The 24,181-nt window shown below is 38.4% G+C and overlaps 2 protein-coding genes across 4 annotated transcripts in view; one reads left to right on the top strand and one right to left on the bottom strand.

Moving 5' to 3' along the window:
- The window catches only part of KLHL41 (kelch like family member 41), a 7,667-nt gene extending 2,546 nt beyond the window's left edge, over positions 1-5,121 (top strand). Inside the window, exons 2-6 of the mRNA XM_030952150.1 lie at positions 1,204-1,361; positions 1,452-1,559; positions 2,395-2,580; positions 3,132-3,278; positions 4,101-5,121. Coding sequence (XP_030808010.1) covers positions 1,204-1,361; positions 1,452-1,559; positions 2,395-2,580; positions 3,132-3,278; positions 4,101-4,212 — 711 coding nt within the window. The 3' untranslated portion in view covers positions 4,213-5,121. The remainder of the gene's footprint in view (positions 1-1,203; positions 1,362-1,451; positions 1,560-2,394; positions 2,581-3,131; positions 3,279-4,100) is intronic.
- Positions 5,033-24,181, bottom strand: FASTKD1 (FAST kinase domains 1). 3 transcript variants are annotated; one of them, XM_030952147.1, is made up of 17 exons: positions 24,094-24,181; positions 23,120-23,280; positions 21,478-21,564; positions 20,228-20,728; positions 19,792-19,860; positions 18,810-18,935; positions 17,224-17,622; positions 16,024-16,134; positions 14,730-14,861; positions 13,282-13,768; positions 12,421-12,535; positions 11,827-11,955; positions 10,973-11,104; positions 9,820-9,933; positions 9,399-9,540; positions 8,304-8,421; positions 5,033-7,321 (listed from the first exon to the last, which is right to left on the bottom strand). In XM_030952147.1, exons 4-17 carry the CDS (start codon positions 20,560-20,562, stop codon positions 7,232-7,234), a joined length of 2,499 nt encoding a protein of 832 aa, XP_030808007.1. In that variant the 5' UTR covers positions 20,563-20,728; positions 21,478-21,564; positions 23,120-23,280; positions 24,094-24,181; the 3' UTR covers positions 5,033-7,231. The 3 variants fall into 3 exon arrangements, with proteins under 3 accessions (XP_030808007.1, XP_030808008.1, XP_030808009.1); XM_030952148.1 differs by lacking the exons at positions 23,120-23,280; positions 24,094-24,181 and adding an exon at positions 22,451-22,912; XM_030952149.1 differs by lacking the exons at positions 23,120-23,280; positions 24,094-24,181 and having other exon boundaries at positions 21,478-21,739.

Here is a 24,181-nt window from a genome sequence, read left to right as displayed (position 1 = left end):
TCGATGCCCTATCAGCAGTAAATATGTCATCTTGAAGACTTAGGAAGTAAGCTGTGATCTCTGTGATCTTCTCATTGCCCTACCCAGATCCAACTACTGGGGAAATCCATGGCCACAAACTACATTTCCCTGTTGCAATAAAACTTTCTGTCCAACAGGGGTGGTCTGTCAAATTTGGGAGATGCACTTAGCATGGAAACCTTGACTGTGGAACATATTTCTGGAAGAAGAATGTGACCAAGCTGAATCCTGAACTTTATTTTGACTGAACTTTCTTTTACTTTCTATCAAATGCCTTTACACCTATACAAACTCTTATCTTACCCTCCCTTCCTATACCAATTCCAGCAAATCTATAAGCAGTAGGTCTGAGAAAATAGTTCTTTTTCAATGTTAGAGGTAATTCACGTTCAATCACAAATTCTCAGATCAAAAAAAAAAATAAGTACCACAGGTACTTATTCTAGGAAAATCATGGTTTATTTTGTTATCTGTCCTCCTGCTGCTACTTTTCCTTAGATGTTTTCAGCATACTGGATGTTAATTAATTGAGAGAGCCCTGAGAGTACTACAGTAGAAATGACACCAATATTATTGCTGAGGGACCTACAGTGAGTTCCTATTTTTCTTAAGAGTTAAGTGGTTTTTGTGTATTCAGAGATCTCACAAACTCTTGAGGGTATTTGTGATGAAACACACATCTGTTGCCCTAGGGATTACAAAAGAAACATCTGTGCCCTTTGCCATGTGATGTTTCCTGATCAGTAAGAACTGTGTAAGCATGTCTGGCACCTCACTGTAGCAATGAGCACCACCAGCTAAACACACAGGTGTGCAACTGCAGGAGTGGCTGCTCCCTCAGGCAGGAAGAACCACCTGTTCTTTCCAACATGATAGGGAACCGAGAGTGAGGGACCTTTGTGTAAGGAAGAGCTTAATAAAGAGGCAAGGAAACAGTGAGGGTGAGCAGACACAAATAGAGTTGTATGGCATTGACTCTGCTAGATCTGAGCACAATGAAGTATGTGTGGGTAGAAGACATCATTCATTAGTTGCACTGAGGGAAGGGCAGGTTGTTCAGATAAGCAGATTTGCTGTTGAGAGACACTGAGTGCCAATAGATAAATTCTGTGGAACAGTGTTCATTGTGTGGATTTTTACTCTTTGCCTTTCCTAACCCTTGCTGTTCTGATGCTCTTTCAGCTGGATAGCATTGCTGGTGAGTGGGTTGCCCTTCCTCCACTGCCGTCAGCCAGGTGTCTCTTCGGGCTGGGAGAGTCAGACAACAAGATCTATGTCATAGCAGGCAAGGACCTTCGCACCGAGGAGTCGCTTGATTCAGTACTGTGCTATGACCCTGTGTATGTTCCAATTTTAATCATGCCCACTGAGGACATGGAGATGGCCCATTGTTAGTTGAAAAAAACCTAACAGTAATCTTCTTGTTCCAGGGCAATGAAATGGGGTGAGATCAAAAAACTGCCCATCAAAGTATATGGCCATGCAACTATCTCAAACAATGGACTGATATATTGTCTTGGTGGAAAAACTGATGATAAGTGAGTTTCTAAGTCTTTTTATGACAATAGCATTATCTTCTTGGTCCTTAATAAATAATGTGTCTCACACTCAGAAATTAGGTTTTCCCTTTTCTGCATCTCTGGATTAAGGTTGCTAATAGTCTGGCAGAGGGGAATACATTATGGTATGAAGGAAATATTTTTTGGCGATAAAGTAAATTACATATAAATTGTAATCTAACTTGCTATTTTAATAACCATGCTTATTTCCAAGGCAAATTTTACTTACGCTGCAGGCAAATTAGTAATACATAGCTATGAGGACCTTCACTGAAAGTACTCTTTCCTTTCAGATAGAAATACCTAGGGGCCCTGGATTTACAGTCTGTTTTTCCAATTTTCTTGCCTGTGATACCTGTTATACTTTATTGGGTATGACCTTAGGAAAATAAAAGTGTTCACTGACACTGAACAGGGGGTGGTAATTTTTAAGTGTTTTATAGGGGATATTTAAGATAAAAATTTGTCATATCAGCCAAAACTCCATCATAATCTTTCCTTTATATAACTTTGCTATATATTCCTCCACAAATCCATCTGAATACAATATGCTGGGAAAGGATGTTGTCTTTCTCCTCAAAAGTACAGTGAAATGGCTGCCCTATGTAATGTAAACCACATTTGATTTAGTCCTATGGATGTGAGTAGTGCTTTGTAGACATTGCAAGGATTCTCAGATTAGCTACAATAAAGGATTCTCCAGGATAGGGAAGAGGTGGTATAGATAAACCCATACAGTCTACCTCAATTGATCTACTTGGAACAAGTCAAAAGTTCATTAGAAATGATCACCAATTTTCTTTTTGCTCCCCAGGAAATGCACTAATAGATTATTTGTGTACAATCCCAAGAAAGGAGACTGGAGAGACCTGGCTCCAATGAAAGTGCCTCGCTCGATGTTTGGAACAGCCATCCATAAGGGCAAGATTGTCATTGCAGGTGGTGTCACTGAGGAAGGCCTTACTGCATCTGTTGAAGCTTTTGATCTGACCACCAATAAGTGAGTGCAATATTCAAGCTATTTTAATCAAGTGTTTTATCATCTAGGCTTTTAGGAGCCCTGAGGTAAGAGTCACAAAGCTGTTCAGGTACCTATACTCCCAACTGAGACATTTGGTCTACAGTCACATGTTCAGCAACAACAGCAGCAGTTTACAAAGCAGGTCTGTAGATGTTTTTCCTGCACCCACGCACACTCCAATTATTATGCTAATGTCATTTGAAATAAATGTGCATTTTGGAAACTGTAGGGAGAAATGAGAATAACTGGGGAACAATATGTCTGTATGAAGCATGTTACTGAACAATCAGGGAATCTGAAAGAAGTTGTCCCTGAGAAGAGATGACTAAACAGTGTAATTGTGTAATTTAAGAGCTGCAGAAGTCCATGAGGGGATGGAGACACTGGAACATACGGCTGATAAATCTCAGAATTTTTTCATTTTATTAAACCACAGTCATGGTACCCGAATTTGTTGCCCAGAGAAGTGTTTTAGTGCATTCAGTTTACTGTATTTCTTATGTGTTTAACTTTTTTCTTTTGATCCTTAGATGGGAGATAATGCCTGAATTTCCCCAAGAGAGAAGTTCCATTAGTTTAGTCACTTTAAGTGGAGCTTTGTATGCTATTGGAGGCTTTGCAATGATTCAGCTTGAATCTAAAGAATTTGCACCTAGTGAAGTCACTGACATATGGAAGTAAGTTTAATTTTAGTCACTCTTTCCTGGTCAAAGCTCTTATCTAGAATTGAGGTTTGTAGACACTGGAGGCTAATGCTATTTTTCTGTGTAACTCTGAAAATGATCCATAGCACAGGCTGTAAAGCATTTGTTGATAGATAAAAAAGTTTGTCAGAAAGTAACAAATAAACATGAGACCTGGATCTAATGACTACTTCCACCTACTAATTATTTGACCAGTCCAAGTCACAATCTTCAGCTTCTTTAAAAGAGTAAATTGCCATTTCTTGGTATGTTTACCCTTGCCAATAAAAACATTTTTGTGCCACTGTGATGCAGAAAAGCACGTATATACAGAGGCCTGTACATACTGATGTGTTGATGGTCAAATGAGTAACTGTTCCAAGAGAATGAGAAGTCCCTATCTCCTAGGGTTTTTTGAGCTAATCACAGCAGCAGTGATGAGACATCATATCTCTGCTGCGACTCTTAGTTGCTAATGTAAATTCAGAAGCTTTAGTTGGGAATAGGAAGGAAAACCCCCCAACTTTGTGTGCAAGACTCTGAGGAAATTCAGAAGGGATGCCTTAAGGGGCAAGCTTTTTTAAAGCATGACACAGGTCAGCAACAAGCTTTAGGGACCAGGAAAAGAATAGCTTGTGTGCAAGAACATCTTTCTGTTCTGGAGTAGAGGACAAAAGCAGCCTTTCTTTGCACCCTTCAGCACATGGTTGCTACAAGCCTTTGCAACAGGTGGACTATCCTCCTTTTCATGTATGTGTGCTGAAGCATCAAACTCAAATTTAAAGAAGCTATTTTCTAACTTCTTTTAAAATGCAGGTATGATGATGAGAAGAAAGAATGGGTTGGCATACTGAAAGAGATCCGATATGCTACTGGAGCCTCCTGCCTGGCCACACGCTTAAATCTCTTCAAGTTATCAAAACTGTAAACAAAATGCTGGAAGATGTGATATGGTGGGGGAGTTCTGACAGGCTCTTCTGGTTTTGTTGCATGAAAATGTCCCCAAATTGTACAGTTTTATAGCAGCATACTAGTCATACTGGGAACTGTTAAATAGTTCATTTGTCTGTCCAGTTCTTAAGATACTTTCTAGCTAACCAGCAACCACTGAATTTTTGCCAGTGTTTAAATTTCTAAATGGTTATAATTAATGTTGATTAGATTAAGATTTTGGCAAGAACTCAATTTTCCACTCTGTGAAACTGCAAACAACACTAGTTAGCCTTCCTTGCGCTCAATACAATCCAGTTATTGATGGCTTGTCCTCCAAACAATGTGCATGAATTAATTGTTACGTTAAATACAACTAATAGGTAGCTAATTTTATTCTAACTGGCTGTTTGTAAGGCCAGATTTCCCCTTTTAGTAACATATATAAATCCTTCACTCTTCAGCAATATCTTGGAAGTATTCTCATCACAGACCTCAAAAATAATTTAGCTTGGAATATAAATGAATGTTTTAAACAAAAGTGGCTTAATATTATGTGGCCTAATAAATGCCAGTTTCAGCCAAAGCTATACTAGTAGACAGAGGAGAGGGTAGAGAGAGGAGTTCATAAGGTTAGTAGCTCTACTGTTTTACCTACTGTGTTTAGACTTCTGCTAACAAGGATTTTCCACTTTTTTAATGCTTTTATATTTATTTCCAAAGCAAATATTTTATGAAGTTTTTCTCAGAGATCTGAGGTCAATAGCAAGCACTCATGAAAAAGTCCTAAAAGAGCTATCTTTAGCAAATACCTGTGACAGAGAGGACTTTTTCATTTACTATAGAGTTGATGCATTTTGATGTTGAAACTTTTAACAATTAAAACTTTGTTTTTAAAACTATAAAAGTATCACTTGATGGCGTCTTTTTTTAGTGATTAGCTCATCATCACTATCATACTGACAGCACAGATCTCTTAGTACAGCCTTTGCCCAAAATAAAGCACTCTGTTTTCTTCTTCTTCAGAGCTTGCTTACCATTTTTTTGTTGAGTAGCTCTTCAAAGGATTTCTCCATTGCATAAAGAGGCTGTCATCAATCTAAAGGATTTCATAAATTTAAATCTAAACTGGAAAACAAGGCCACCACACCTGATTAAACAGCAATGCCAGCTATCAAATGACCTCTTGCATTGCCCTCCTATGAGACAGAAGTAAACATATGCAGAGGCACAGCCATCATAGTTCATTTCAGTATGTTACTGACCACTAGTACTTAATCTGTGGGGCATCTTCCCTTTAGTTCCCAAATCTGCAGCTGTGCTTAGCACCTGTGTTTATTGGCTCCAGTTAGATCACTGGTTTACACCACTCATCTGCTCTAACACTTGCTGATTTAATATAGAAAGAATGAGTGCAAAGAATCAAGAACAACACCTTTTACTGAATTGCTTTTTTTTTTTTTTTTGCTTTTCTTCAATGCCCTTTCTGGACCACTCATAACAAGTTTTAATCTTTTAATCCTCTTCCCATTGTGCATACTCATAACTTAATCCATACATAATTTGAAGAAAACTGGCTTGGTACAGTGACTGCTAGAACCCTGAAAAGCAGGGTTCAGCTCAAACATGACCACTCTGACCGATAACTTCAGCCACTAACACTCCAAGGCTGCTGCTTGAAGGCTGTCTGTACAGAAACAGAGTCATGTGAGAGCCTTTGACAGGTAGTCCACCTTCTGAAATCCTAACCTATATTTATGATTGTCTTCTCCATTTTATACAAAATATAATGCACACAGAATTGTTCTATGTGCTGTGCCTTCAATGACATTTCCTCAAAGCTGTCATTACATCTTGGAGCCTTTGTCCATTTGATAACCCTAAGTGTCTAGACTACACTTAGTTTTGTCAGTCATCCCACAAACATGAGGGCTGCCTCAGGAGGAAAGTACCTTACAGCTTAGATCAGTTCTGTTGGTTTTTCCTGACTTTCCAGTTCCTGTCCTGACTTGTATTCAGTTAATAAAACATTTTTCTTCTGCTACTGAATAGTAGAAAAAAAGGTGACAGCCAAATGCATAATGGCCTATTCAGATATGCAGTTGCTTATCTCTGCCAGGTTTCAGGTGAAGTGATAAAAGAATGTGTCCTGTTTCTACTAAATAAGCAAGAAAACATATCCTCTTGCACATGTGAGAATACAGGCACAGCTGGCAGTCACCCTAAGGTGATGGCAGCTGTAGGCACAATGTGGCTGCCTCTGGAAACGGGATGATTTGCCAAGTATGACACCCCTGCAGTTACTGCTCTACAACGAACATTCTCCTGGCTACTCCACTTTTTCCTTCTACATCTCAGTGTCTTACACCTCCTGCACAAACCCTGGCTGGATTTTCCAGTATGTGGAGGTGTTCCAGAAGGCTCAGCCATTCTTCTGCACACACCAGATCACAGAGTAGGAGAAGCAGCTGGAGGTTCCTCACCACCCAACACTCTCCCCACAGTACCTCTGTTCTGAGAATAGAAACTGAATGGCTCTAAAAGCAGCCTTATTCTTAGAAAATCCGCATTTCAGTTTCTTGGTTTCAGAGTACAGATACTGTTTGATTCCTAGCTGCTCATTCTGTCACATAGTGGAGGACAGACATAGTTTCCAGTAGATTGCTGACTCCACTCTCCTAGTCAACAGTATTTCCAACTTTTTCTGTGAAGAGTTTTATGTCTGGCTAAGCCTCTGAATATTTATTTAGGAAATAATAATGTAATTTGATTGCAAAACTGCCAGATTCATGTGCTTGTAATAGCTTCCAGATAATGAGAAATTGTAAGCATCCTTACCACATCTTCACAGCCCACTGTGACCTGCCTTTTGTAATCCCTAATGAAATGAGGATTAAATCTCTTTACTTCTGATGACCTTGGCAAGCCTTGGCCCACCCGACACAAAGAGATTTTATGAGATGTTTGATGATACATAAACTGTTTTTATAAAAATACTTTAGACTGCATGTCTGATATCACTGTATTCCATACAGCTGCTGTCTCAGGTATTCCAGCTGTTCACTTTTTGTTGACAGAACCATGGAATTCCATTTGAAGTGAGGAATCTGTAGAACAGAATGGTACAAACTGACTTTTAACATTGGTATAAGCCACATACCACATAAGAGCAAAGAAAAGGCTCTCTGATATCTGTTGTTCTTCACTTGAAGATATTTACCACCTCCCAAAGCCTGGCTTACTCCAATACTGAAAAGATCCATTTCTTATTGTAAGATTCTCCTTTATGTAAGTACAGTCAGCCTGCTTCTAAAAAGCAGCATAGTTGCAGAGATATAAAACAGATGCCCACACAAAATAGGCTGTGACAACTCTATTACACCCTCTTTTAAAACACAAACTGAGAGAAAAATCCCAGGTCACTGTAGTTTGTAATGCTAATGTAGCAGACTGGAATGGTGTATCAGTAGTGTAACATGAAAAAGGATGATTATTCTGTTTACAAAAACCACAACCAACAAAAATTAAGCTTAAAGAAGGATTCTAGCTAAAATGAGGTTAGGTGAGTTGTTAAATATATAGGAGCCTCTGCATTAATGAATCTCCAATTCCCAAATGTTTCAGTGCTGGTGGTGAATTATGTCTGGCCTTTGGTGTTCCCTGTCACAGCACTATCATTGCAGCAGACAAACAGCATCCATATCCCGTCTGGCAGCTGCCAAACTGTCTTATCACTCAAGGAGAGTATGTTCAATCCTTTTCTACCATAGAAATCTTCAGTGAATTCAACTGAAACTCTCATTTGACTTTTTCTCCTTTACTCAGGCTGCAATGAGATTGCTAGTTTGCCTGCAGTAAGGTTAGAGTGGGACCTTTTCACTTCAGCTTTGCTTCACCCTCTTTCAGAGAAGGTGTGAGTCTGTGAAGTCCTTACACCATTTTGAGAACAGCTTAGAGATTCCCCCCTGCCTACAAAAATTGCTCTCTCCCAGTAAGTACTTTTAATGACAAAACTGCCCTAAATCTGTTGGATCATTTTGCACTGCTGATACAATCCAGAAAGGACACAAAGCATTGCTGACTGCTCACCTGAACGACTCGGTACCCCAGCATTTCCAGGTGTCGCTTTTTCACTGCAGGTTCTCCTTTCAGATGATGTGAATAATCTTTGCTAAAAGCTTTTGAATCAAGAAATTCCAAAGCAATTCTGCAAACAGTAATAATGTGCATTTATTTCTACGTCCTACCTGAATAGCAAGAAGTGACAGTTCTAGTTCAGTACTGATAGTTACAGCAAGACTAGATAAACCTGACAATTATCAGAAAACAAAAATTAAACAACTCCCTGGAATTAGACAAAACATTTTCCTCCTATTTATCTAGAGATACTTGAATTCAGAAAAAGCATTTTCTCCCTGCATCTGTTTTTGTTCCAGTGGTAAAAACAGCTAACCAACATTTTCAAGGCTTGCATTTGAAAAGGTGGGAGGAAAACAGTATTCCAGTCTCATGAAACACATGTCAAGAACCTGTATGGGGTTTGGCTGGGATGGAGATACTTTTCTTCATACCAGTTGGTATGATGTACGATGTTGTGTTTTGAACTTGTGACCAGAACTGTCAATAACACACTGATATCTTGGCTACTGCTGAAAAGCGCTTGCACAGCATCAAGGCCTTCCCTGTTTCTCCCCCTGTCCCACAGTACATACAGGCTGCATTGACAAGAGCAAGGGACACAGCTGGGAGGGAACATCAGCTGCCTGAAGTGGTGTTTCACACCATACAACATCCTGCTCAGCAGTAAAGCAGAGGGGACTTTATCCCATGCAGCCATTGCTCTGGCACAGGTCTGCTGTACGTCAGTGACTGCATGGCCATCCATTGCTTTGTTGCTCCCTCCCTTTTTTTTCCTCTCCACTTATTAAACTGTCTTAATTGCAACCCAGGAGTTTTCTTCCTTGCTGTTACCCTCCACATTCTCTCCCCATCACACTGCAGGGGCATGAGCCATGCCCTGCAAATGGGAGGGAGCAGCTGTGGCTAACCCACCACACCCCAGAAGGCTAAACCTCATTAGATTTTGGAAAAAGGAACAGAACATTAGGACGTGAGCATCAAAAACCCAGTCTAAAGTGGATGTAAGCTTGGAAGAGTCAATGTGCAAGAATTCAATGTACTGACCTTTGAGCTCCTGGTGGCAGAGCCTTTCTCCCTTCATCCTTGATGTCATGTCTCAAGGGTATTCCCCCCACACCACCCAAAGCTATATTCTGAGCCACATAGGAAAGAGGCTTTTTATTTACATCCAGGACACACTCAAAATCTGCCAGAAAACAAAACAAACCTGTTTACTGACAAAATAAAAATGAAAGAATTTGATCTGTACAATGTTTACTTGTAGAAAAACTGATAGCCATAATTAGAGATACCCAACATTATTAATACTACAAAGAACATTTTGGAAACTGTATTTTATACAACAATTTCTTCTTTGCAATATCTTGTGTTATTCTGGGGCCATATGACCAGCAGCTTCCTCATCTTGGTAACAAGAGTGATATGAAAGGACTTAATAACAATTTTTAGAGTATTAACTTCTCACCTATTTCATAGTAGTATGGTGTGAGAACAGATATTCTTGAATAATGGCTCCCTCCTAAGATCTCTGTCAGCATTCTGTGAATATGCTGTCGCTGTGGATTTATTTGGCTCATGCCTACAAAGACAAAAGAAAGAATTCATACATCAAAACTTCCACAGCCAAAATTCTGAAAATAGTGCTTTGAAACATTGTATTTTTGACAGCCAGACTACTGAATTAAATTTTTTCCACAGATCCCGAGTGCTATTCCATCATAATTCAGAGACAAAGTGATCACATTTTAGCTAGAAAGTGGCAGGTGCATGATATAAGTAAATTTCAAATCCAGAGTTTAGATCCCAGGATTTTTTCATTCACATACTACAAAACCTCAAGTTTTAGGTTTCACCTGGTGGATTTTGTTTGCTTTTAGTTATGTTTAGACATGTATTTACTCACCTTGGGTTGATTACAGCCATACCCCACTATCTGCCACTTCTCTGTCCATTGCAGATTAACACCCTGCTCCATTAAACATCTTCAGTCTTAGAGACAAAGCAGCTGAGTTCTGTGGACAGCACAGCAGATCTCCCCATGAGAATTAGTAGAGGAGATCCTGTGTTCACATTTGATGGATTCTGAATTGATTACTGTTCTGAAAGATCTCAGCTGCTACACTTATCACTAGCCTACTTCTCTATCTCTCATCCCTCTCATCTCATCTCTCATCATCAAGATGGATCTTGATTCTTGTGAAGAAAAAGGGAGGATCAAGTTCAAAAGGAGGCAGTAAAAATGTTTACCTTGAAAAATTTAAGTCAAATGTTCAGTTTTGTAAGTGAAGCAGGGAGCAAAATGACCCATCTCTCCAGTACAGAATGATCTTCCTGCCTTTCCATCCTTCATGCCATATACACTGTTTCTGTGTATTTAAATTTTAATTCTTCTGTAGAAATATCCCATCTCTACTACATTAATTCTCACAAGGAAAACCAGTTTGCTCCCAGTTGCACTACTAAGTCACTGCACTACTAAATGCTCAGCAGAGAGGGGTGTGCCTTCTATTGTGTGCTAGTGTCAGTATGAGAGCTTTAGAAGAAACATCTAGTATATTTCTAAAAAATTAGAATATTATGAGCAACAAGAGCAGTTTTTCCTGTCCTAAATGACTTACTGTTATGAAAGACACGTTGGCAGTAGGGCTCATGAAACCAAGGGATGTGAAACTCTGGGCATTCCAGACAGACTGCTCTGTTCAATTTCATAAGGCTTGAGTGGACCCTCTGCTTCACCGTATCAGGCAGGACTGAATTAAAAAAAAAAACAACAACAAAACAACATAGAAATGTGTGAACTGAAATGTGAAAAATCCAACAAATTGAACTAAATGGTCACCTCTGAATCTTTTACTAGAAATGCAAATATCTGTATACTATGGCATTTATACAACTCATGCTGCAGAATTTTAGAAAGGTTCTCAAAATCCCTGAGAAAATAAATGAAAAAAACACAGTTCTGCTCAACATTAAGAACAACAGGAAGACAGAAGACAGAAATTGCTTCTATTGTGTAAATTTAATTAAGTAGTTGAGGGCAAAATGGCAAGAGTACATTGATAATGAACAATATAGAGGCAGAGAGGAATGAAACAGTCAAGCACTCAGTCTCTTATTTAGAGAGAAGAGACAGGTAGGATGCATTTCTTGAAGACAAGAATCTCTCATTATTCCTTCAGCTTTGTGACTACTTCTAGTAATAAACATCGAGTGCAATAAGTTGACTATAAAATTTGGTTTATATTACTTTCTCTCATCTGCAATACAGGTCTGTACTTTTAAAACAAAAAACATAGTTTTGTTCATTCCTGCCCTTTTAGCACTCAAACTACGACTATATTATAAAGAGGGTGTCTTTCTCAAAAGCAGAATCATTTAAAGAGTAATTCTATATCTCAAGTCATATGTAAGTCCAAATTGCATTTTATGCCAAATGCTACACAATCAAATTCACCAAAAGCTAGATAGCTACCTTTAAGTTGAGCATCCAGTTTGCTTAGGAAAGAAACATTAAATATGGTTGTTATCAGAACTGGAGGAAAATACCCAGCCATTGCCAAAGCATGACCAAGCAGCACCAAGTGATAATTTTCAAGACGACCTTGAAAAACCAGAGAGAAACCCATATTAACACACGACAAAGTTGAAAGGATTTGCAATGCCCTTTCCCTGGCCTCTCAAATCATCTGATTTTCCCTCTTAATGTACAACACAAATCCATACACACTTCCCCCACAATTTTAACTATTTCTTTGTCATGAATCACAAAATGTATCCTGTTCCCAAATGATGTTTCCTTGGAGAACACAACAATTCTAACCAATAACAGCACAGTGAATTAATCAGAATTTTCACTTATCTTTTACTATGCCAAAAAATCCTTTGCTAGTCCCTTATCAAGAGTCATTTTCAGCGGGTGAAACACAACCCAAAATTGAATATCTGTCATGGTTTAACCCCAGCAGGCAGAGTATTAGCAGTAACACACTTATATTTTCTTTGCTTAATCAAAGTATCATTCTATTCCTGTTTTCATTGCGTAAAAATCTTTGTCTATTGCACTTACTCAAGTTAGAAGTAAGATGTTGGATACAACTCTTAAAGAATTCTTCATTGTCAGGAGGGTCATAATTCAAAGTAGAGAAAAGGAAGAGAATAAAATAGATTTCAGAGGTGAGAATCTGAAAAAAAAGACATCCTAAATCACATTATTGCAAAATATCCTACTATAGCTTTATTATAAAGAAAAGCTTTATAATTAATTCAGAATTTGGAGATTTAGGAGTAGACAAACTATTTTCTAATTTTTTTGGTCAACTTTTCCTGGAGAAAATAACAAAAAAATAAAATTGCTGAAATTGGAGCCACAACTAAAACTTCAAATTTATTTCATGTAGGCGATCCAAGTGTTTCTATACACATAAAGAATCTTTTAAGAAGGTTTTGCATTAAATGTTCTTAAAGAAACTAAACTGCAACAGAATAAAATTGAAGATTTATATGAACACCAGATTGAGAATGAGAAAAAAGATAGTATGAAAAAAAGAGTAATTTTGACCAAATCGACAAGCTATTGGGGAAATCCCCAAAACAATTAATACTGTTAAAATATCCACCATGTGATGTGACTATTTATCAAGAAGGTAAAAAAAAATAAGATGGTCAAATGTAAAGTTGAATGTAAATTATTATGGCTGACCTAACACTGAGTGAACAATAAAAAAGAAATGAAAATTAATAAGTGCAAATTTATACACATAGAAGTAAAACAGCTTTAAGTGAGCATAAAAAAAGATGATCTCCAAATCAGCTATACTGAAGAAAACTCTTAAAAACATGTGTGGATGGTGCTCTGAAACACATCAACTACTGATGTGTTCTTTCTTACTGAATAACTCACAGTAGATAGAAAGAAAAACTGGGACACCTTGTCTATATTTTCAGCAGTCACAGACGCTATTCTGTCAAATAATGCAGGACAACGGTGCTCTGATTTTATGAGAAAAAAAGACAAGGGTAAAACATTTGCCCATGTTATTTGATCTATCAAGTGCTGACACATGGCCAGAGTTTCCTCATTCAGGACTTCTTCAAACCACTCTCCATTCACATATGGAAGCTCTTCCAGCAGAAGATTTAAGTTGTTGGCTTTCTGAAGCCTCTGAAATGCACAGTCATTGAGTTTTTGCAGAAGCTTGGCACATAGCTCAGAGCTGTTTTGCCAGTGAAAGTGGCCATGATGATTCCAATTGACAAGAGCTGTAGCAATGCAATTCAAATGATGGAGTCTGCATTGAGGCGAAACTGCTGCTGCTTTGTTTATAATCATTTCCTCCACTTGGAAAGAAGGAAGCATGGCCAGAACACGAATTACAGCTGCAGTATCAGCAGGTATCACACTAGATTTTAAATAACTGGAAGAGAGATAGAAATAAAAAGTCCATCAGTAGTGACAAAGTGCAAATATTTAAACAAAATTTTAAAAAGTGCTTGAAACTTCTAGTTTGGAAGTCAAAAGCTGCACATCAAATATAAAATAAGAAGAATATTCATGACTTGGCAGAAATCCACACATCTTTTTTTTTCAGTGAGATTAACTTCTTCCTTCTAATTTATTCAAAACTGAAGAAGGGGAAGAAGACAGTGAGCAGCTCAGCCAGCTGGTGAGACTCCACCTGTTACTGATAAACACAGAAGTACCTAGTAAGGCCAGAAGGTCCACATTTGTCAAGGTAATCTGTGAGTTTATGGGCCTGGTTAATTTCTGTGATTTCTGTCCTAGGGAGCACCAGGTTTCAAGGAGTCTGAGGAACATGAAGACATCATCCACCAAAAAAATATGTACAGCCAAGGCATTACATTCCTATAGAGGCTGAGCAATCAAAGCAAGATCTCTTGTCTGGCAACTTTCTGCTGTTCTGTAGAAACCTTAGAACTAACTGGATGCTTCTTCAGTCAAAAGAATACTTCTGTGTCACACTTTCACTTGTCCCAAACAAGGCATTCTGTCTCTTTTTTATTACTTCTTCTGTGAAACATCAAATACAATATTAATATCTACCCATCCTATCAAATACCAATCAAAATTTATTGTCATTTCAACATCATTATATTACAGTGGTCAGACGAAAAAGGGAAAGAAGATTTTAAATGGTATCATATATATTAGCAGATACTGTTGGGTTTATAGTCAAGACAATATCTACATTCCATCATCTGATTTACATGTTTAATAGAATCAAATACTTGTAACAGTTAGTTACCTCTTCATATTTTATGGGAAGAAAACACTAGCATCTTAGACTGCTATTTAAAATCCTAAGTAGACAACTGTTTAAAACTCAAATAACTACATTTCCAAGAATACACACTTACCCTAATAGTAACATTTTTAGTTTGGCAAACAGCTCCAGATCCTGGCAATGCAACACCACCAAGTACTGTGTTAACTTTACCAACTGTAATACATGATAGCTGTCCAAGTGTTTGTGCAGAACAGAAGCCATCCTGAATTCAAAGAGGAAAAGATTGCATGGTATTAAGCTAATACAAAAGATACTGCAAACTCCAACATGCCACATGAAATAGAGGTGTCTTGTGATGCACAGTACCTGTGGGGAGGGTTTTACACACCTGCACTCGTCTCCACATTGATTTTGACACTATTCCACTTAGAACAGCCTCTCTCCACTTACTGAATTGCAAAATTAAAGCCACACAACAAAAATTAAAGTCATCACAACAAATCAGCTACTTCACACTACTAATTTCTGTTGCAGATTTCACAATCAGTTCAATTTAGAGTGGACCCAGAACATAAACTAGAACAGCATCAGCAGCTTCAGCACCACCACAGTCACATAAAAGTGGTTGCTACAGTTGTGTTGGTCTAAAGCTGCAGAGGGGGATAGATTTGTAGGGAAAGATAATACCTTAAGACCTCTTTAGACAGTGAGACTCAGGAAAAAAAGGCATTAATTCACTTGATCTTCCTTTCAGTATCCCTTTGTGCCACAGAACACAAGTATGTCCTTTTTCTTTCAAGGATCTATTTGATTCATACAAGTACCTTCAATCCAATAACTGTTCACAACCTGCACTTAACTCTGCTCTATCTATGACATATATAATGTTACATCTTCTGTGCCTAAAACATCAACTTCTTTTCCATTCACTGTATGACAGACACTACCCCTCCCTATAAATAGTTTTCAGTTCAAAACTGCAGAAAATGTGGCCCAGGTTCTTAAGAACACAAGCTTTAATAGTCCAAAATAGGACACAATGACTTTTGAACAAACAATTCACAAAAGTAACAGGATCTCCAAGACAGGATATGTTCTCTGCGACTTACCACATTTCATTTGCACTCTCACGAGTTTACAGTAATTGTTAGAGCTGAAGTTTATCACAGATTTGTAAATTAGACAGATGCTATACAACAGTAACTTGGTAAGGGTGAAATGCCTTTCTTTGAAATCCCTAAATTGCCTCAATTACTTCTGGGTCAAACTGCAATATTCTAGAATCTGTAATAGCCAATAAGTTATAATGTATGAGCACTTGTGTGCAAGTGATGCTCCTAAACTTACTGGATATGTCAAAGTTTCCACACTAAATGGAAGTTTACCTAGAGAATACAACTTCTTAGTAATATCAAAACCATTACTTTTTGAGTAGAGGAGAATTTCTGCATTTCATTTTCCGCATACTCTTCAGTATCATCAATATTTGGTGACTGCTAAATTCCTCTGCCATGTTTACTGCAGTTATCAGCAACCTAAAGAGGAAAAGACATATTTTCCAATGAAAAACAGTTGAAAATCTCTTGCAATCATTGCAGCCAGTTTCTTTACCTATAAGGAAAAGAATCAAAGACTATTTCTGGAAGCAAAATTCTCCCAAACTAGAGACTTCTGTTCTGTGGACTCTTCTTCTAAACAGCTGGTCTGTCTAGCACAGTTAAAGGGGTGTGAGCGTGTTGGATCAGTGCATATTGTTCTGATACTAGAAAACAGCAAGTCCAACAATTCTAAAAGTAGACAAGAACTAGGGAAGGTACTCTAAGACACAGAACAATTCATGATCAATCAGCAAGCTACAGATAATAGAATCAAACATGAACTGAGCTGGTTCTGTGGTAATTAAAGACAATGTTTATCACAAACAATATAAATTTTAAAAAAATGAAGAAAAGCTTTTGTAACTAAATCAGCTATGGCAAAACCAACACAGGCTTGCAGCAAATCTCTGAATAAAGGAAAAATACGATTCATTGTAATTAATACAGAAAATTCTGTCTAGAACTGCAGGCTTTGAGAGACCATGAGTAATATCACATCCAAACAGGATTTTGTGGCACAAGAAAAACAGGCAGAGAAAAAAAAAGTGTCACACAATACTATGCTCTAATTAAATGCTGAAGTGCTCCCTGATGATGATCTTTCATAAAGAACAGGATGTCAGCAGTCTAGTATAGGACAAGACGCAGGCTTTTTCAGCTACTGACAGTCTTAAAAAGGAAAAAGCAACACATATCACTGCATATATTTCTCAGAAGAAAGAAATGTTTTTACTACCACCCAGTGTGAAAGGAAGGCTGTAATCTAAGAGACAGCTACGGGATGGCCTTGCATAACAGCATTCACACCCCCCCTTAATTGATGGATCTGATTCAACTGCTTAATAAAACATACTGCTTTGACAGTGTTTCCATTATGAAATCATCCATTGCTACACTGTTACAACCAGGAAATCTAAGGTTCAGCTCACAGATGGGCTCAGAAATTCCTCCAAACACCAGTACATTTTTAATTTCTGTGTAAGAATACATGTATCGTAAATAAGACAAAATGATTCATAAACTTACCTTTCTCTAACCTTGGATCCTGCCAAAGGCCCAAGAGAAAAAAATAATTTTGCAAATGTTTCAGGATCATAATAATCATCTATAGCTTCAGATAGCAGCTTTTTAGCAATCAAGCGAAATTCAGCACTGTCAAAACCCAGCTGCTCATACAGTCCAAAAATATGACTAATACTGTGTATATCAAGATGGGAGGCACTTTTAAGGAAAATCCTGTTGCATTTTTCTAGCACTGGATGATATCTCAGTTTAACATTTTGGAGAAACTGTAGTATTCTTCTGGCATAGTTGAAGTGGACTTCATGCTCTTCTTCTAAGAGCTGTTCGGCCTTGTGTAGTAATCGATCTCGAAAACTCTCTGTGATAACTTCAGATATGCTGATCATCAAAACTGACAAGATCCTAAAAAATTCAAAAGGTTTCCTACTTACACGTTGAATATAGTAAGCAATACATTTCATATTTATTAAATGAAGTGCAAAAAGAAATTAATGGTAATTGAGGTGTTGTTGGCTTCTGTGCAAAAAGAATTTTAAATCCTATCCCAAAAACATGGATGAGTAAAAACCATTTATCCTACTAAAGTAAAGATTCTGCTTTCAGTGAACTTCTGAAATGTCTGAAATTATTTAAATTTTTCAGCCATTTCTTACAAAGTTACACACGATGAAAGCGTTTGCCTAAGGCAAGACCCTGATTCATATTTGCTAAAATATTTTTAATGTTCAATACACACTAAAAAACCCCAACCAATTCACAAGTGACAGGATGGGGAGAAGAGTCATTGTCACTCCTAAAGAAAGAATCCCTTCCTAAGGGACTAAAACTTACGACAATAAAGTGATTTCAGTAAAGAAATGCAGTCCTGTTCAAAGAGTTTCATAAGCAGGCTCCTCACATCTGAAAAAAATCAGTGTTGAGACTGCTAGTGCTATATAAAGCAGAAGAAAGAAAGAGAAGCCTTTGCTGTAACAGCCCCAGGGGAACAGAAACAAGAAAAAATGATCTTGGTCTTCTTTGACTAGAACTATGTTTAAAGTAGTTTAAATATGAAGGTAACGTGCTAGACATGCTAGCAAGAGAATTTATTAATTCAGCTTGACCAGAAAAACAGTGCTTTGAAGATAAATAAACACAATATTGTTTTAAAACCTCTTACTGCTGTTAACAAAGACATGTCATGGTAGACATGAGAAACTATCAATGTCAAGGGAGAAAAAAGGGAGAAAAGCTTCTTCTGGTGAGTCAATAGCCTCTAAATTACAAAAAAAAAAAGTCCATGTTTAGAATCAGGATAATGCTGATTGTAAATATCTGCTGTACTCTAAGTAGAAGAGTGGAAATTATTAAATTTCTATAAACTAAACAATCAAGCTGTAGTTTCAATCATTTAGACTGGTTATAAGGAAATTCTTTGTAAAGTCATTGGGAAAATGCATTCTCTTGTGAATCAATGCACAAATACAAAACACTTCTTTCCCACAAACTCCAAACTGAAGCAAAGTAACCTCCAGCTGAGAAAAAGGTAGTCTTCAGAAAAGACTGACCAGTAATTGCAACATTTTGTTTCTTCTGCTTCTGACACTTACCTTATATCCTGTATAGAATCCAGTTTCATGTCCACAATATGAGCTACTTGGCCAATTATGGGACTGAAGTGCCTGTGCTGCTTGTATAAGCACAGAGCCAATTTAGACAGACAAGGCAAGCTAAGCCTGTCAAGACATTAAAGACAGACAGGATATCCACCTTTTATTTCTAATCAATAATTAAAGACAAAAACATTTTTTAACAATTCTATAAAAACCAAGGTTATAGTCAAATTACAAAACAAGGGAACAAAGTAAGCAAAAAACCTAGGTGTTTATATGGAGTTCTACAAGAATTAGTTGTACTTCACTTAACCAGCCTGAGAAATCTATAAAGATTATATTCTCAAGTAATTATGTTAAATGTATAAAATGAATGTGAGCAATTTATTACTTGAATATAATTTTGTTTTCAAGCTACACTGTGTTTATTTACTTCAAGATGTTCCACATATAAAGAAGAGGCAATTCTGTGATGCGGGTGCCCAGACTGACACTTGGTTCTGCCATTATCCCAAGATCAAAGAGTCAAAACTACAATATCCCTCCTCCAAAAAGGAATCAAAAGACAACAAAACACAACAAAATGCACAAAGGGAAAATGTTGCTGTTTAAATACAAAATGTTCTATAAAAATTGAGATAAGCATGGTTCTAATAACTATTTAAGACCTGTACAGCAAGTACTGAGGTAAAGTTGTAAATATGAAAACCTGCAATTCACTTCAAATACATAAATCTACACAGACAATATATTCCAAAATCTCAAATGTTGGACCCTCTTGTTGCAGTATCTGAATCTCTCAAGCATTTGTGTATCAAATAATTTGTATAATTTTCAAAACCTTCAAAAATACAACTGACATTTAAAATACTCATATTTTAAACATAAATACTCTTTGAGAACTCTTGAGTAACCTCACATGAAGCAAATCATGTTTGCAACTTATACCTTTCACAAAGAACAGCAGGACAATACTTGCCTTTCTAATCTTTTCCATGCTTCTGTAACAAGCACTTTTGTTAGAGAAATGTGGTCTTCAACATTGAGTCTGCAAAATAAAGACAATGCTTTACTTCAATAGTTATAAGGAAATAAGACATATGTCTTTTCATTACTTATCACAATGTTTCACTTTTCTATCATTCTCTCCATTCAAACAGATTGTAAACATTTGTGTATGAATAATCAGAATTCATAAGAATCATAAAACATATTTAATGGGACTGCAAAACAGATCTGTTCTGCCTGTATCTCCAAAAGTGAGGCACAGGACATTATGCTGTCTGTGTCACACAGTCAAGAGTGCAGAAGCTGTGGCAGGGCAGTCTCATCACAGTCTCCTTATGAGATAGCTCTGTAGTCAAAATTCCTTCTCTTTTTATAACCAAATACAAAGTGTATTCAATGCTCTTTACCTCAAGATGCTATATAAGGTGTCCACTATCACCTCATCTTCCATGTGTTCCACCTTGTTTTCTGCCAAAACGCAAAGTGTAAGAAACTGGGAGTGATTTCTTACATAGTCACTAGTCCTTGAGAGAAAGGGCCTCTTCTTTTGCAATTGCCACAGCATGTTCAATGCAATTCCCACATGCTTTTCAGAAAGTCTGGCCTTGTTTCTTCCAACAAGGCTGAACACTTCATCTTCATGGGTGCAGCCATTTATCTGGCTCAGAAGCAGATCACTACACAGAGTCCGAGCCTGGTAACGCCTCAGTGTGAGCAAGCAAACCTGCCTCAAACAAAGCATTTTGCTAATCCTACCAGCTAGCTTTAAACTGTCTAGAAAGATTCTTCTTTCACTTTTCACAGAAAACCATGCTGTTATAGACAACAAACTCAAATATTGAGAAGCAGACCATTTTTCTTTGACCCTGTATGGTCACTGTATTAAGAAGAAGTCAATTCTGAGGTACCTGAAATGAGAAAGTATCAAAACATTTAATTTCAGTCACAGCAACAAAGTAAAAATTAGCGTCTCTATATTATGATGTTTTAAGTAAGATAAACTTAAGGAGAAGCTACAGTCTGGACTCTTCTCATAGAAAAGCTCCCAACATCGAACACTGACATGCTCACAAGTACTGTGAAGTTAGTCCACTTGGTAAGTTTTCAAATTTATAAAACTGCCTTTAAAAGGTCACATGTGCTATCAACGCAATTACTGAGAAGGAAAAGCTGAAGATTTTAACATTCCAGCACTGCATGACTAAGGGAGGCTTGCTCTCACTAGGCCATAATCCCAAACTGGGTTCCAGGAATTGCCAGAAAATACAACTATTGGTGGTAAAATGAATAGCTTCTAGTCAAGAAGGCTGATCACCTTTGTATTACAGGATACTGATCAATCACATACCATCAGCTGAAATTGCCATTGCACTAAAGAAAAGCAACCTGATTCCCAATTATAATAGAAGCTACAGCCTTATCTAATATTAAGCATTCATTTGTTTTCTTAGAATATACCCCAATTTGTACAGAGTGCTAACAACTGTGTTCTACAACCTACATAATTGATTTCAAGCTGGAGTACACAACCCACAAGTGATAAAAGCCTTAGTACACCAAAGAAGCCTCTTCAAGTTCCCTGAACTTAGAGATCATGGAAAAGTCTGCAAGTCTTGCTTTAGAAGATATAATTATTAACAACTAAAATTATCAATACCTTCAGCAAAACTGAATGCTCTTCAACTGCAGGCATGATTCCATGAGTGCAATGTTATCAAGGCGATGGCAGCAGTACCCACTAGGTCTGTTGAGGAAGAAAAAACCTTATTTGTGCAACCTGTGCAAGGTACTGAAATCATTCCAGAAAGATAGATATAGGTGGATTTCCTATGACATCTGTACAATCCTCTTCCTAGAACAAAAAGCTATACAGCATATTGCACTACACTGCTGTCACTGACACTGGGGCAGATAAAAGCAAAGCTAAAACAAAGTAATTTTAATTTATGATCTGCTATAATAAGAAATCTTTTCTTTCCTATTCAAAATGAAAGAATACAAAAAAGGTATAAATTTTTCATATACTATGTATTAAGTACTTTTTATAATAATGATTTGCTTTATAGTCCCTTGTCAGATATTGCTTTTATTTTTTTCATATGGTGGTTGCCTTTAGAAAGAATTTACTTCCTACAATAGTGGCAAACTAAGCTGCAAGAAGTCAGGATAAAGTAGATACCTTCATAAAAATATAAAAACCTTCAGACTCAGTTTCCTGTAAATCTATGTGACACATCCTTTTCCCTTCTCCTGCTGCAAAAGACCTTGCCTATCTTATTGATGGGGAACCAGGATCTCTATCTAAAACAGCCTGCAGGAAACAGATGCAGCTGATTTACCACAAACTTTTTTACCATTTTAAATCATAGTAAATTCCAGTATCTTTCAAACAGTTCATCAATAGAAAACATTGGATGTTTTCAAACATAGAGTAAAATGAGAAATTCTGATCTACCTAAAGAACTATTTCTAAGATGTCCTACTTACCATGCAAAACACATCATGGAAGGACAAGAAGGTCTTTAGAATTATTTTCTATCGGTTGAAACACAATAAGCACTTTTAAGTCTGTATTACAAAACACAGCGAGCCAGGAAGTCTCTCAAAAAGGAGCAAATGTGGACACTCACCACTCCCCAAGTATAAGAACGACTAGAGATTTAAGTAAGTAAGCCTTCGGAGAGCTGCCTGCGCAGGGCAGGCACCGGCTCGCCTCAGTTCCCGTGAGCCCGGCCGCGGGAGCACTCCTGTCCCCGGGTACGTGCGCTACCGCCGCACCGCCGGCGCTCTGCGGCTTCCCGCGGAGAGCCCGCCCGCTCCCAGCCGCTCCGGCACCGCGGGGAATTCTGACCCAGAGGGCCCCGGAGAGAGCGTGCAAAGGGCCGAGCCGAGCAGAAGGGCCGCGACCCGCGCCGCCAGACTCCATTCCCGCCTCTCGGGGGCCGCGGGCACCGCTGAGGGGCGCTCCCTGCGCGCCTGAGGCACCGGGCGGGCGGCACACATCGGAAGGCACCGGGCGGGCGGCACGCACCGGGAGGCACCGGGCGGGCGGCACGCACCGGGAGGCACCGAGAAGCACCGGGAGGCACCGGGCGGGCGGCACGCACCGGGAGGCACCGGGAAGCACCGGGCGGGCGGGCACGGCCCAGCTGCCGGCCGGCGCGGGGCGGCAGCAGCTGCCAGCGCTGGCTTCAGCGAGGGCTCGTCACACGGTAAACTCCACCGCCCAGCGGGGTAAAACGAGAAAGGAAAGGAGCCAGTTCCGCAGAAGCGGAGCCGAGGAGAAGCTCTGGGTTTACCTTTGCACAGGACCCTTCCTGCTTTTCGAGCCTCCAGACGCGGGCGGCAGCGCTCCCAGCGCTCCACGTGCCCCGGCTCTGTCACTCGCCGTGCGCATGCCCCGAGGCACAGCACTTCCCGGGAAGCGTAGGGAGAAAGGCAAGAGTCCAGCCAGTTAAGACTTTCCAAAGGAAATAAAAATAATAATTATAAAAGTCCAAGGTTCATACTGACTATTGCATATTAAATAAAGCAACGTTTTTATAATTCATTCGTGGGGGGAAGGAGGTCTTCCCTGCCTAGGAAAAGCACAAAGTTCAGAAGGGTAAAGTTGAAGAGCTAGGCTTTGTTGTACTTTAATTAATGTTATTTTATTTTACCGGTTTTTTAATGCTTTGCAACAACAATAAATTTAAAATGAATGAGTTTTAGGGGACAAATCTAATATATCTTGCAGCAAGTATGTTGCTTATGTGGAATGTGCATAGCTCCAGGTCATCTTTCTGGACCTTTTCTCACCACCATCAATAACAGCAAAGACATTTAGAAAGAATGGTAAAAACCTCAGATTGCTCTACATTCTATCCAAAAAACAGAACTATGACCATGACCAATTCTGACCAGCTGTATTGCAGCTGTCTATCAAATGTTTTGGGTTTTTAGTTTTTGTCTGTCACCTCCTAATATATTGGATACCTGTGAATATGGAACTCACTCAAACTAACAGAATAGAACCTAATTTATCACAGATCTGTGGTATTTTAGAAAAATAGCATGTAATTTTTTCAAACTGGATTAGTTACAATTTTTGTAATTGTGGAATTTATAACTTGGACAGGTTCTGTATCATCTTGCTAACAAATTCCAGATTGCCCCAGTTACAGTTTACACAGGCATGCAAGGAACAGAGCGAGACCCAAACCCTGCCAGGTGAGCTCAAAGAGTGGCACATAAAGTACCTCTTTCAAGAATGTCAGGCCTTGTGCAAACTCACATAACAATCCCAAGGCATCTGAGAGGAAAACTGTAGCAGAAAACAATTCCATGTTCGTATAAAGGAGACTTCTGTAAATCATACAGAT

This window comes from Camarhynchus parvulus, chromosome 7 (genome assembly GCF_901933205.1).
Source record: "Camarhynchus parvulus chromosome 7, STF_HiC, whole genome shotgun sequence".
In the NCBI taxonomy this organism is placed as follows: domain Eukaryota; kingdom Metazoa; phylum Chordata; class Aves; order Passeriformes; family Thraupidae; genus Camarhynchus; species Camarhynchus parvulus.
Note: the sequence above shows the minus strand (reverse complement) of the source record. Positions and strands in the feature narration are given on the sequence as shown.